At 43.3% G+C, this 13,788-nt stretch overlaps 1 protein-coding gene across 8 annotated transcripts in view; it reads left to right on the top strand.

Moving 5' to 3' along the window:
• The window catches only part of TIAM1 (TIAM Rac1 associated GEF 1), a 398,067-nt gene extending 387,327 nt beyond the window's left edge, over positions 1-10,740 (top strand). For all 8 annotated transcript variants that reach the window (XM_067739312.1, XM_067739315.1, XM_067739313.1 and 5 more), the window contains 3 exons: positions 2,215-2,302; positions 4,273-4,445; positions 8,295-10,740. In XM_067739312.1, coding sequence (XP_067595413.1) covers positions 2,215-2,302; positions 4,273-4,445; positions 8,295-8,764 — 731 coding nt within the window. In that variant the 3' untranslated portion in view covers positions 8,765-10,740. The remainder of the gene's footprint in view (positions 1-2,214; positions 2,303-4,272; positions 4,446-8,294) is intronic.
• The last annotated feature ends 3,048 nt before the right edge of the window (positions 10,741-13,788 follow it).

Here is a 13,788-nt window from a genome sequence, read left to right as displayed (position 1 = left end):
TATTAATAATACTGCAGGGACTCACATCTAAGTAGCAATGAGTCTTGTACTTCTGGGAAGAATCTTTGTGACCATCAGCAGACAAAGCGTATGTAAATGACTCACTTGCCTTTTAACTGGGAGACCCAAAAAGACCACCCGAAGCACAAAAAACGCAGTGGAATACCTTCTTTCTTCCTGAAGCCTTACAAGTCTTTATCTTTGTATCAGCATCAAATGTCAGTTCTTTTTCTATGACCCACATAGCCGTGAAGCAAGTTGTTAGGTAGTGATGAAAGTACTTGCTAAGATGATTAGTTGATGCTTCAGCACATGAGAAGAGAAGTGAATGTCAGCACGGTATTGACTAAGAATAGCAATATTGCTATGACTCGGAGGCCCCATCCAGGGCTTAATTTGAGGCTGTTTTAGGGAGGAGCAATCAGCAGTGGTTCTCCCGGGCACACCTGAGAGGGAGCACCTTTGGGGTCAAGTGGAAACTCTCGGGACACCCCTATTCCCGTCCCACTTGGACAGCAGGTACAGCTTTCTGGTTGTAAGAGGGGCCATGGAAGTGGACCTCTGCAGGTGCACAGTGGATCTGTATTTCTCTTTTGTGTTTCTGGCATCTAGCATGAGCGATAAGTTCTTCATGTCCGGTTGGTGTCACTCATTTTCTCCCCGTTTTCATTTGTCACCTCCATGAGCCATAAAATTGGCTCTAATCTTTATAGAACTACCTCTCCCCTAGTCCAGTGTCATGAGGAAAAACCTTCTGCAGTATTTGGGAAACCTCCAGTTACCCACCCAAGTTAAAGTAGATGCCACGTCCTTCTCAGTTGTTATGCATTGCAGGAGGAAAACTCAAATGCAGAAACCACGTCTGGCAAATGTATTGGGGACGATTATTTGCCTTAAGAAGGTTTCTGTCTAACCTACTGGCCCAGAGGACCCTCGTGCCTTTTTAGCTTTGATTTGATTTGTAAAATTGATTTACACATGAATTTTCAGGCCCTTATAAATCATAAGTCTACAAACAGCTACAATAATATTTTGAGGTTTGGGCACTTAAACACTAGCATTGTCTTACTTTGGAATCTTAGATGATGAATTATCTAGTTCATATGTTTCCCTGCGCCTGGTTTATAAATAGGAAAGCGTATGCTTATAACAAACCGCAAAGGCTCCTTAGCCAGGAATTTTGCCTTCATTGAGGACTAAATACATGAAGAATTTAAGTTTGGAAAACAAAGCCAGCTTTGTGAAGATGATATTCCGTTCCCGCCCTCGGTTTTTCATTCAAATCAAGTTTAAAATCAAGATGAAAGTTTATTTTAATGGACTTACAGAGACTAGCCAACACATCTCTTGTTATGAAATAAATTCCAGTGGATATGAGAATCAGAAGATGGAAATTTCTAGATTTCATCTTCGTTTGGGAAAACCTGTGAAACTGTCTGCATAGGGGTCCTGCTTGGTTAAATAATGTGGGCACGATGAGAGTTTGTAACTAGGGTTTTGAACCATTAGGTAAGGATGAGACTTCACGACGTGCAGTCTTGAGGTCTGCAGTGAATTGTTTCTTTCATAAACACTAATGATGAATAACCCGGCAAAATAATATGATATTCAGGCACTGAAAGACTTAGAAGTCGTTTCTAAATATAACTGTTTCTCACTTTCTCAGTGTACCATTCTGGCTTCCTTCAGGTTGGGTGCTGTGGGCAGGCTGAGAAAGAGGAACCCCATTCGTTCCCAGGACGTGCTTGTCCAGGGCACTAGTCCCAGTCGCTCAGGGGGAAGGCTGTGCTGCAGATGGCAGGGGCCTGCCTCTTTATATCACTGGCCTGATGAAATCAGCACTGGAATCTTGGGCTCTGTCTAGTCCAACTGTTGCCAAAACAACTAATCACTTAATTAAAATAGTTCAGCCAAACGGGCTGTGCCGCTAAAAGGGTCAGTTTTTCCGTCAATATGATTGACTGATTGTCCTTTTAGACCATCCAGAAGGAGATTTTAGCAACTGGTAATTTTCCAAGCATTCTTTTTCTTCACGCCCATTAAGTTCTCAATCATTTTGTCTCTTGAGATCACGGGATAGGAATGAAGTTTCTTTGGTCATATGTGGCTCTGCTCTCTTTAATCCTACACCAAAGCATGGGAAATGCTTTTGTAAAAATGCAAATAAATCTCTTTGAAACATACTCTCATTCGTCCTTGTTTTAATTTCTCTAGATGCAGAAGCAAATGCTGTGTGTGAAATTGTCCACGTAAAATCGGAGTCTGAAGGGAGGCCGGAGAGGGTCTTCCACCTGTGCTGCAGGTGAGCCTGGAGCCGTGAAGTGTGGGAGGTGCCGCCCAGAGGGAAGGGATGTGACAGTGCTTGGTGTCCCCAACCCCTCTGGGTTCTGCACACCAGCCTGCGCATCCCTAGAAGCTACATTCTTTCTCTTGTGCACTTGAGAAAGTATTTAACACTTATCAAGTAACAGTAATCGGATACATTAAACTCATTTTATCAGAATGTAGACAGTAACCTGGTTAATATCTTTCTAAAAGGAAATCGGAATTTTTACGTATATATTTGACATTCAAACGAGGGCTTTCTTCCCATACGTACATTTGGTGGGTTAGAAGGACATGGTTGTCTCATGTTTTGTTTGGGTGTTTGGGTGCATCATGTATACTGTAACATCTCTGAGGTACAGCAGATGGAGAGTCACCTGGGAGGAGGGGAGGGTGTGTGCAGTGTTGCTGGGATTCCTCGTCGTGTAGGGGAAACTTCGACCTAGGGAGGCTGGCTCAAGTGACTCAGGTTCACCTACGGATCTGGAGTGGAAGCTGAACTTACGATGTGGGCTTCGACTTCCTTCTTTCTTCTTTCCCTCCTCTCACCATCCCCTCGTCTTCCTCATCTTCCTCCTTTTTGGGCTCTGTCGTTAAGAATTTGAGAATTGTACTTTTCTCAAGTGCAGCCAGTTCTCCCTCTCTCTCTTATTTTTGGCCTAAAGACACCAGGCTGGATGGTGCCAACAGCCAGCATTCTGATACATTTGGCTTTAAATATGATCTGTACTCCATGATGCTTTAATTTTATCATAGGTGCTTAGTAATTTATTCAGTACTTACCCCACACCGTGGGTAGTATACTATGGGTTGCCCACACACACAATAGAAACTCAACGGAATCAATATTTTATGGTTGTTAGTAATATTTTATAACGTGGCTGCTGATACAGTAAGAAGGCACGTTTAGGGAGACGCAAGAGGGATTACATGCATTATTTCACTTAGTCAGACTGAGCTGCTGTTATTCCATTTTACAAGTGGGGCGCCAAGGCTCACAGAGGGTACTTGGCTAAAACCTTATAGCAAATGAATACTGAGTTCAAACTCAGTGGGTTTGACTTCAAAGCCCATGTTTTGTGTTTCTTCATTGCCTCTTTGTTGGATGTTGGGTGACAGGGATCAACAAATCCAGATCCCAGGAAACTGTTGGAACTAGAATTGAAATTTTTTTTCAGATCATCTACATGTGGTTTAGCACCATCTTTACAGTCTATTTAGGCTAATCCGCTTGCGACTTTGTTGATAAATCCACAGGGTCCAATGAGCCCGCCCGTAGAGATGCCATATTCATTGTTAATAAGGAATGCCAGCTAAAACTGGCCTGGGTAAAACTATTAAGAACTTAACAAGAAAAATAACTAACCTAAGAAGCACTTTTTTTATCGTGCAAATTGGAAGTTGGGAAGATTTTCCAGTTCTTACCAATGTAACTTTAATATTATTTAAATATTATTAAATAATAATATTTACATGCTGACGTGTGTCATGGAAGGTGTTGATATTTAACAGGCATTGATACGCAACTCAGAGGAAACGAAGGATGTTGGGACATCAGTCTCCAAGTGCGCTGCAGAGCAGCAAGAATCTTGTGGTTCCTTTGTCTGTAAAACATTTTAGACTGAAAGGCTCTGCCTTAAGTACCAAGAGCAGAATCTGGCAACTTTGTGGTGCAAAATCTATCTCTCCATCAATCTATTCATTTATGGGCTGCTCGGTCCCAAATTGGCTGCGGGAGATGAATCACAAAGCATAAAGGGAAAGGAGTACGTGTTCTTCATCTCCAGCGGTGAAAACACTGCTGGTCGGCAGTGAAATTGGAGTCGCGGCCTCAGTCTTTAACCTTTGGTCCTCAGGGATATTTGTTTGGCCGCACCTGATAACATCAGAAGTTCCATCGTGTGTTCAGTGCTGTTTCCCTAATAGGTGTAAATCTTCTTTTCATAGCTCCCCAGAGAGCAGAAAGGAGTTCTTGAAGGCTGTGCATTCCATCCTGCGTGATAAGCACAGAAGACAGCTCCTGAAGACCGAAAGCCTTCCCTCGTCCCAGCAATATGTCCCTTTTGGAGGAAAACGATTGTGTGCGCTGAAAGGGGCCAGGCCAGCCATGAGCAGGGCAGGTACTGTGGGGATTCAGACGTTCAAGATCCCTGTCATCCCCACTCCACTGTAGAACTGACGTCCTCACTGAGCAAGACTTAGACGTGTCCTTGTGGGGGCTAACGCTGGAGTACATTCTGCCCTGGTGTGAGGTTCCCGGCCCTTGCCTCCCTCCCTTGGTTTAAGCCTCTTGCCCTCCCTCAAGCTTTCCCTTCGCTGCCCTCCTCCTTCTGGCTGGTGAGCTCCCCTCTCATTTGCCAAGCTGGGAAGTGAGCACATTCTCTTTCTAGAGGAGCTGTCTTAGCCCACTTGCCGAATGAGAGTTGCTGCTTTGCATGACAGCCAGCTTTGTCCAGCAAAAAGCAGTGTGTGATGTCTCAGCATAGTCAGAGCCCACCGTTCTGAGAACGTGGTGGCTTTGTCCTCGAGAAACAACAGCCATGCCTATTCTCAGTAAGGAGGCCATGTTTGGTAGACCAGATGACCCATCAGATTTTTACCCTCACCTTGAACCTGCAACTTTATCTTTAGCTTCCATGTTCATTTAGGGAAGCCTTGAGCTGCTATTAGAAAAGAGGAATCTGGAGTTCAAGTAGTCCCAGGGTAAATATTCTTTTAGGACTTATTCTACCACCTTGAAGCAGTAAACATCAATACTACTACCTGTAAATGGCATTAAAGTCTATCTAGGAAGAAAGATATTTTCATAACACTTAGGTATTAATGACATCAAGACATTAACATTTTTTAATCACTCCTTTCTTAAGAGGCAGTCCAGAATTTTGCAGGGAAGATTCCAATAAAAGAGGCTTCCTTTGCATTTGACAGAAAGGCTTCTGATCTCTGTTCTAAAGAATTTTCCACCTGTTCTCAATTGTGTTGAAGAGGCAGGTATGGTACTGTGAATGGTTGAAGGTTTTCATAGACATAACCCTGACAGAGTATATTATACTCTTTAAGTACTTTAGTTTATCTAATGTTAAGGGGCTAGTTATCTTATATCTATTCTCCAATCAGTTGATAAGTGTTTACTGAAAACCTGGTATGGTGAACCCCTAGTACTCTTCTGGGCTCACCAGTGTCTTGCATACTTCCCTATCCACAATTTCTCACGGAGTCCTCATGTAAAAAGCTTTCTCATCCCTTTAGAGCTCACAGCAGAGAACTTCACCTTGGAATTGTCTCCTTTGTTCCTTTTACTTGCCACATATATTTAATTAGGATCGGGAATATGCGTGCCAACCTCAGGAAACCCCACCTGTCTTTGGTCAGGTTTCTGTTGTTAATCGAGGAACCTAAAGTCAGAGCTGCATTTACTTTGAAACTAAGCATTTTTAGTCTGTAGGACACTCAGAAGTTTTCCTGCTGAGATCCCTCTGGGAAGAGAACAGAGTTGCTACAACCTACCGCATCATCTTGAACATCAAGGGAGAGAGCCTTGATGTCAGAGCCTGGAGGAGCCTTGATGTCAGAGCCTGTTGGCTTCGGCTGATGGGAAGATTTGCTGCCTGGTGGCTCATTTTTGGCTGAAGAAAGTCTTTATCACTCTGCTTTTGAAGCACCTCACTATTGTCAGGATCTTCCAATTAGATGATTTAAAAATGGTGTTGGAGTGGGTCGGCACAGCACTAGCTAGTCAGTCTTAATAGTGAACAGTGGAAATACTCAAAGCAAAGATTGTCTCCTGGAACCCCATAAGGCTGGCTGGGTTTTTTTTTTTTTTTTCGGTACCCGGGACTCACTGTTGTGGTCTCTCCTGTTGCGGAGCACAGGCTCCGGATGCGCAGGCTCAGCGGCCATGGCTCACGGGCCCAGCCACTCTGCGGCACGTGGGATATTCCCGGACCAGGGCACGAACCCGTGTCCCCTGCATCGGCAGGCGGACTCTCAACCACTGCGCCACCAGGAAAGACTGGCTGGGTTATTCTTACGCTTCATTATGCATTGTCATGAATACCCAGCTAGTTTATTTCTCTTTTTGCTCAGTAAAGGCAAATAGCCAGTCTCCCTTAGTCTAAAAGCACTTTATGTCTGCCAGTAACCTAACTACACATTTTTTGTTTTTCCAACATTTTCTTATGAAAATTTTCAGGTATATAGAACAAATGAAAGAATTGTATACATTCATACCTACTGTCTAATATTTTTTATATTTTCATTGTCACATATTTATTCATCTGTCATCCATCAACTCATCTTACTTTTGACACATTTCTAGGATAGACATTAGCATACTTTACTCCTAAATACTTAAACCTGCACATCATTGACAAATATTTCCAATATCCCAATTTGGAATTGAGGTAATTCTAATAGAGTGATTGGAGAGAGCCAGGCTCCACTCTGGTGGTACTGAGATAAAATTGAACAGTAATTTCTGCATCTTTCCAGTGGAGTAATAGTAGTAGTGGTAGTAGTTTTGTGGTTTTTTTTTAATTCTTTCTTTTTTCCATTTTTCCTGGAAATGATTTTCATTCCCCTCCTTGAGTGAGAGTGGTGTCTATTTACTCCATGCTTTAAGATGATAGAACACTCAGGAATGATGATGGAAGCACAGGGATCTGAGACAGAGGATGGTCAGAGCGGGTGCCAGTTTAGACCACTGTCCAGCTCACTGACCTTCTACCTGCTGTATTTGAAGTCAAGGCTGCATTTGGCGGTACTTGTGAATAGTCACCTTACTTCTAGCAGCACTGAAGCAGTTTAATGGTTTTTCAGGCTTAGATTTCAGGAAAGTAGCTCCTAAGTGGTATCTAGGCTCCTGCCTCCCACTGGAAAGCCCATGGTACATTTCAATATCGAGGGAGAAGTGGCAGCATTTCCATGTGTCTTTGTGTGTGTGTGTGTGTGTGTGTGTGTGTGTGTGTGTGTGTGATTGTTTGCTTGATTGGGTGGTGTCTTTTGTTTGTTTTTAACAATACTGGCTTCCTAGAGGGCAGTAGGGTGAAAGAATGAATTGTTTTTCTTAACTCTTAGTCACTTTATCTAGCACTTTGTTAATCAGCTGCTTGGGTGTTGTGTTATTTATTTCTCCTTCCACTCCAGCACTGGTAGTTTAATTGCTTTGTAGAAGAGAAATTGGGGATACACAGAACAGAGACAGGAGGGACGAAGGCTCACATTTGCTTTAGCCTCAAGTTCACATGGGTCTTTGTCAGAAAGAGGACTTAATATCTCTGAGACGCACTCTTTCTGTAGCTTCTCCAAAAACAGTGCTGTGCCCTTAAGGTACCTGCAGATCCTCGAGAAATGTTACATTCAGTTTTCCAGAAAGCAATATAACTTGGACCAGTGTTTTTCCCTCCTTGATACATCATGGTGATTTCTACAAAGACAATGAAACTCTGGAGGCCTCCCCCATCCTTACTAAAGATTTATTCCAGCTAAATGACTCTAGGACAGCCCTGGGAGAGTCCCAGAGCACTGTGACATGGGCCATGGTCGGAACTGAGGGCACTGATTAATCCCAACATCAGTGGTGCACTCGACAGCAGCAAGAATCTGCACTCCCTGTCTCCCAGGTGCACAGGGTAGAGAAATTATTTCAGAGGGAGTTGAATCCCCTTTCCCCCGTAACCTACAACCCACCCATATGCCGCCCCCAGCTGCCCCCCGTCCTTGCCCTTCCATCGATAGCTGTAACATCCTCCACGTCCAGACACCTGTGCAAGGTAAAGACCCCAAGACAAAAAAAAAAAAGACCCCAAGACAGACTGGTGAAATCCGGACTTTAAGCCCCAAACGACATCCAGGTCCTGAATGCATATCATGTAGTCTTTCCTTTCCTCTTCTTGTATTTGCTTTCTGGATTTGCATCGCACGTAAAGCATGTGGGCGTTTTATTTTTATATTTTTGTGTGTGTGCGCAGTGTCCGCCCCAAGCAAGTCTCTTGGGAGGAGGAGGCGGCGACTGGCCCGAAACAGGTTTACCATTGATTCTGATGCCATCTCCGCCAGCAGCCCGGAGAAGGAGTCCCAGCAGCACCCCGGGGGCGGGGACACTGACCGCTGGGTAGAGGAACAGTTTGACCTTACTCAGTACGAGGAGCACGATGACGTCAAGGAGACAGACATCCTCAGTGACGATGATGAGTTCTGTGAGTCCGTGAAGGGCGCCGCGGCGGACCGAGACCTGCAGGAGCGGCTTCAGGCCGCCTCCATCAGTCAGCGGGAGAGATGCCAGAAGGCCCTGGATAGTCACGCATCTCGCATGACGCAGCTCAAGAAGCAAGCCGCCCTTTCGGGCGTCAACGGAGGCCCGGAGAGCACGAGCGACGAGGTCATTTGGGTTAGGCGTGAAGACTTTGCCCCCTCCAGGAAGCTGAACACTGAGATCTGACGGCCACGTGCCCCGGTAGAGACAGTCCTTGTAGATACGTCTCCCGCCCCGCCCCTACTCCACGCCCCTCCCGGATTCTCGAGGGGGAGAATGTTCCCTTTAAGTCGCACTCTTGCACACACGGTTTCGGCAGCTGACTTTGTTCTGAAGCCATGTAGCCGCCCAACTTTATCGTTTCTAACAACATCGGAAAGAATTGTTCAAGAATCCCAAATCAGCTTGAGTCCTATCTCTCTATATTACCAAGGGCTTTTATTTATTCTCAATCAGGGCCTAAAGAATTAAAAACAAAAAAACAAAAAATTCTATAGCACTGGAAAGCAAATTACCCCAGGAGTTGAAGTATGTACTACAGATTAGTTTAAAGGGTAGCACACGAAAAAATAAAAGATTCTATCCGAAATCAATCCAGGAGCCATCTCCTAGTTGGGGAAACAAAGCAACTGTACAGCTTGCAGTGTTCTTACTCCTTTCCCTCTTAAATGTCTGAGAATATCTGTGTATTTTAAGAATGTGTGAGGAGAAGGTGGAGATATACGTTTCCATGAGCCTTTTTCTTTTTTTTCTTTTTCCTCTTCTGTTTAGGTCTATGGCTGGTCTTACTCGATGTCGGTGTTCGGAAGTTCTAGTTTTGCATAGAATTATAAAGATGCCAAACTCCTTGGAAAGAGATCCAAATTTATCACTTGAAAAAAAAACACTATTTTTTGTATTTTACCTGAGATGCAGGGGGCACAAACAGATGAGACTTTTACACAGTGTTAGTGTAACTCTGAGTTTAAAAAAATGAGGATTTTACCTTTTACAGAGAGAGTGAGACGTGGTGATTTTATATTTATATATGAAAGGCCAACAAGATGCTTAGGGGAAACTTTTCCCAAGAAGCAGCTTTGTTTTTGTTTTCTTTTTTTTTTTAATTTAAATGTTTGAATCTCTATTTGAGATGGGAGCTTGGTTGGATTAAACGTGACACCGGGATGGGCAATGTGTGTGTCTGTTGCACATGGCGGGGGAGGGGAGACTCCTCCTCGTGGGGTTGCCATGGTGATCATTGGTTTTCCCATCACAGTTGCATCTTCATCCATAGATTACCTACTCCTTCCCTGACAGTCCATAACCAAACCGTTTAACAAAACCACCTCTTCAAAAACATGTCTTGGGTTTAACACCTTCTTCATGCCAACAAAACAGGGTAAACATGCTAAAAAAACTAATGTTCTAAACAGATTTCCAAATAGGAAGAACAAAAACAAGTTAAAGCACTTTCAATATTTTCTTTTTTTAAAAAAAAGGTTTATAGCTTTTTTTTTTTTTTCCCATTTCACAATGTCCACTTCCTAAGAAAGGTTTAAATAATATGAAAACTTTCTTTTTGGGGAAAATATCTATTTGATGTTTGACACATCAGTAGGTACTTTAAAGACCTGAATTTTATAGTAGCTTTAGGAATTATATTTTATAAAAATCAGTTATGACTTTATATTTCCAGACAATAGAGAGTTCAGACCATCATGCTCTTGTGCCCCTGCTTGCTTTACCTGCTTTCCCACCCTGTATCCCTCCCCTTTCGGGTTTCCAGGGCTTTGAGCTTGATCTTTTGAGAGTTTTATTCTATTAAATTTTTGCTATATCTTCTGATTTTCTTAAAGAGCTTTAGGATGATTTCTATACCCTTCGTATCACTGCATTGTTCCATTTCATCTCCAGTTCGATTGTGTCTGGGTGGAAAACTGAAGCAGAGGCTTCTAATAGTCCCATTTACCAGTCCCAGTGCAACGGGTTTGTCTGAAAATGCTGGAAAGTCTGGTGCTTGGAGAGGGTGCCATTGTCTCTTGTACATAAGGTCATGATGTGTCTATGTCAAAAGTTCTTATATATTTCTTTTATAAGCTGAAAGAAGGTCTATTTTTATGTTTTTAGGTCTATGAATGGAACGTTGTAAATGCCTGTCAGACAATAAAAAATATTGAAAAGTGTCTGGACCGTCCTGTGCCTTTTTGGGTGGGAGGATGGATATGAACTGTAGAATATGTGGGAGAAGATACCTAAGGATGCCTTTTTTTTTGGATAAATAAATATCGTGACCATCAAGGGAAAGCTGATTTGGTGGAGCTTGAAGTTTTTTTTATCTTTTTAATTGAGGTATAATTGATATATAACATCGATAGTTTCAGATGCTAAACATAATGTATATGTTGCAAAACGACCACCACAAAAAGCCTAGTTAACATCCATCATCATCCACAGTTACAAAAAATATTTTTCTGTGATGAAAACCTTCAAGACCCACTCTCCTAAGCTACTTTCGAATATGCAATACAGTGTTACGAGCTACAGCCCCCATGCTGTATATTACATCCCCATGGCTTATTGCGTAACAGGAAGTTTGTACCTTTTGATGTCCTTCACCTTTTTTGCCCATCCCCCCACCCCACCTCAGGCAACCACCTCTGTTCTCTATATCCATGAGCTTGGTTTATTTGTGTTTTTTTGTTTGTTTTTTAGATTCCACATATACATGAGATGATAATGGTGTTTATCGTTTGCTGTCGGTAGAGCTTGAAGCTTTTTTTGTTTTAAATTTTATTGGAGCATAGTTGATTTACAGTGTTGTGTCAGTTTCAGGTGTACAGCAAAGTGATTCAGTTATACATATACGTATATTCATTCTTTTTCAGATTCTTTTCCCATCTAGGTTATTACAGACTACTGAGTAGAGTTCCCTGTGCCATACAGCAGGTCCTGGTTGGTTATCTGTTTTATATATAGTAGCGTGTGTATGTTAATCCCAAGCTCCTAATTTATTCCTCCCCCCACGTTTCCCCTTTGGTAACCATAAGTTTGTTTTCAGAATCTGTGTCTGTCTTTGTTTTGTAAGTAAGTTCATTTGTATCATTTTTTAAAAATTAGATTCCACATATGAGTGATATATCTGTCAGTAGAGCTTGAAGTTTTAACAACAACGACAAAAAGACATTACAGTTCCTCGACATCTTGGTCTACTGATAGTGGAGAATACGAAATAGCACAGATACGGATCTGTACCCGCGCTGAGCACTCTTTTCCAGTATCCTGCGCCCTCCTGGTGCGAGCAGGGAGGGGGTGCCTGGGGAAGAATTGGGATGAAGTGCAGAGCTTAGACTGACCTGGGCGGGGTGAGCTCTTGAACACAAGATCTGCCTCTACCTTTTGTCCCTGGGGGTCTTGCTGCCTGAGTCTTCCACAGGCTCACAGAAAAAGTAAATGCGGTTTTGGGCTGCCTCACCTTTCCCTTTCAGAGCCCCAGATCTTAACTCCTCCCCAATCCCTTAAGAACCTTCCCCGTCAAAGTTGACCTCACCCACCCCTCCCCTCCAGGTGAATAGGTTTTCTCTGCCTGCCTTCCCTAAAATAAAAGAGTTCCTCTCACAGCCACAGGTGAGCGGTTCCTGGATGAACAGCATCAACGTCAGATCCTAGGAGCTTGTTAGGAATGCACCCAGACCTACTAAAGCGGGACCTGCATTTTAACAGGATACCCAGGTGATACAAATGCATGTTCAAGTTTGAGAAGTGTTGGTTTGGCTCTAAACGTTTTGATGTTGAGCAGTGATCTGGAGCACATACCTTTTTAAGTATATTCAGGCTCTGCTGTACCAATATATACATTTTAAGATACAAAAAGATTTCTTCCTGTACCCGTTGTATTTCTTTGGGGAGATAACTGAAGGACACCTGATGCAACTATTCCAACACGTTGCACTCGGTATAAGTGAGAATTAGGCAGTTTGGGCTGCCTTCCAGTTTCTGAATCTGTCAGTGTGGAAAAATTGAGGGCTTGAAGTCAAGTATACAGAAATAACCATTCCTTTTTACCTGAACTTAATTTCTTTTTTGGGCTCGCATCCCACCAGGCTGGCAGAACATGCCCTCGTTTCACCTTTCTCTCCCTGGTTGTCAAGATTTGGAGGTAATGAGGGTGGAGTCCTCCCTCCAGTCTTGGGGTCCATTCATCCACCGAGGTAGCTCTAGCCACGACCATTGTCCTGGTCAATGTCCACAGGCTCTGTCAAGTTGGCTGGTGTGCTCTCCAGTGTTTCCTTTTGCCCAGCTCAGGTTTCCCACCTTTGCAACCAGGTCCGTTGCATGCTGTGTCCCCCGCTGGTATGTTACCAGGATGCCTCTCCTAATCTTGCCCCTTCCACCCCTCAGGCCTCCCTCTCCTGCCTGCATCCCCAGGCAGTGGATATGCCTTTCTGTGTGTGGGTGGGTTGGATGAGAGTGTGGGGTGCAGTGTAGACTAGCCCTTACTTTTTCCTCCGACTTTTTGTTGATATCCAATTTTTAACCGAGTCTTACAGGCAATTTCTGCTTTTCATCTTGCTACAAGCCTATCCCGGAGTAGGGAATCCCTGTGACAGTCCCTTCTTAGAGGTAAGTATTGGGCAGGTAGGGAAGAGGGAGAAATGAAAATACAGGGAGAAAAATAAAAAAAAATACTCAAAATATTCGGCCACTTATTTATAAAGCATATGAGATCAGAATTGCAGTGTCACATTCTCCACAGCCTTCTCTAAAAGATGCCAATGTTTGAAGGAAGAACAAAGAATATTCAAAACACAAATCATGAATGTGTAGAGTTCTATAAACCCCACATGAGTAGGGATGCTGTTGGTAAGTTACCAGCTTCGACTGACTGAAGCAGAGGTAGAAACCCTCCCAAAACAAAACCCCGGATCACTTTGTTTATACTGTCCTCCCTGTTAAAACCCTCTGCCGCTAATATCAATAGAATGCCTTATATACTAAATATCACTCATCTGTAATGGTTTATTCTGGTCTGTTCCACCGTTTCTACAGTATGAAACAACTTTTAGCCTATAAATTACCCTGTTGAAGTAAGGCAATGTCACCATCAACCATGGCCACAACCTCCACCATGTGCTCAGTGTAAAGTGATGGATAGACAAGTCCTCACATCACTGCTTTTAACAGCAGACTCTTAACTGTGGGCTGGTGCTTTCTAACTGGTGGGCTCTAGGTCC

Source organism: Pseudorca crassidens, chromosome 5 (genome assembly GCF_039906515.1).
Source record: "Pseudorca crassidens isolate mPseCra1 chromosome 5, mPseCra1.hap1, whole genome shotgun sequence".
Taxonomy (NCBI): domain Eukaryota; kingdom Metazoa; phylum Chordata; class Mammalia; order Artiodactyla; family Delphinidae; genus Pseudorca; species Pseudorca crassidens.
This window is presented reverse-complemented; position numbering and strand designations above follow the sequence as displayed.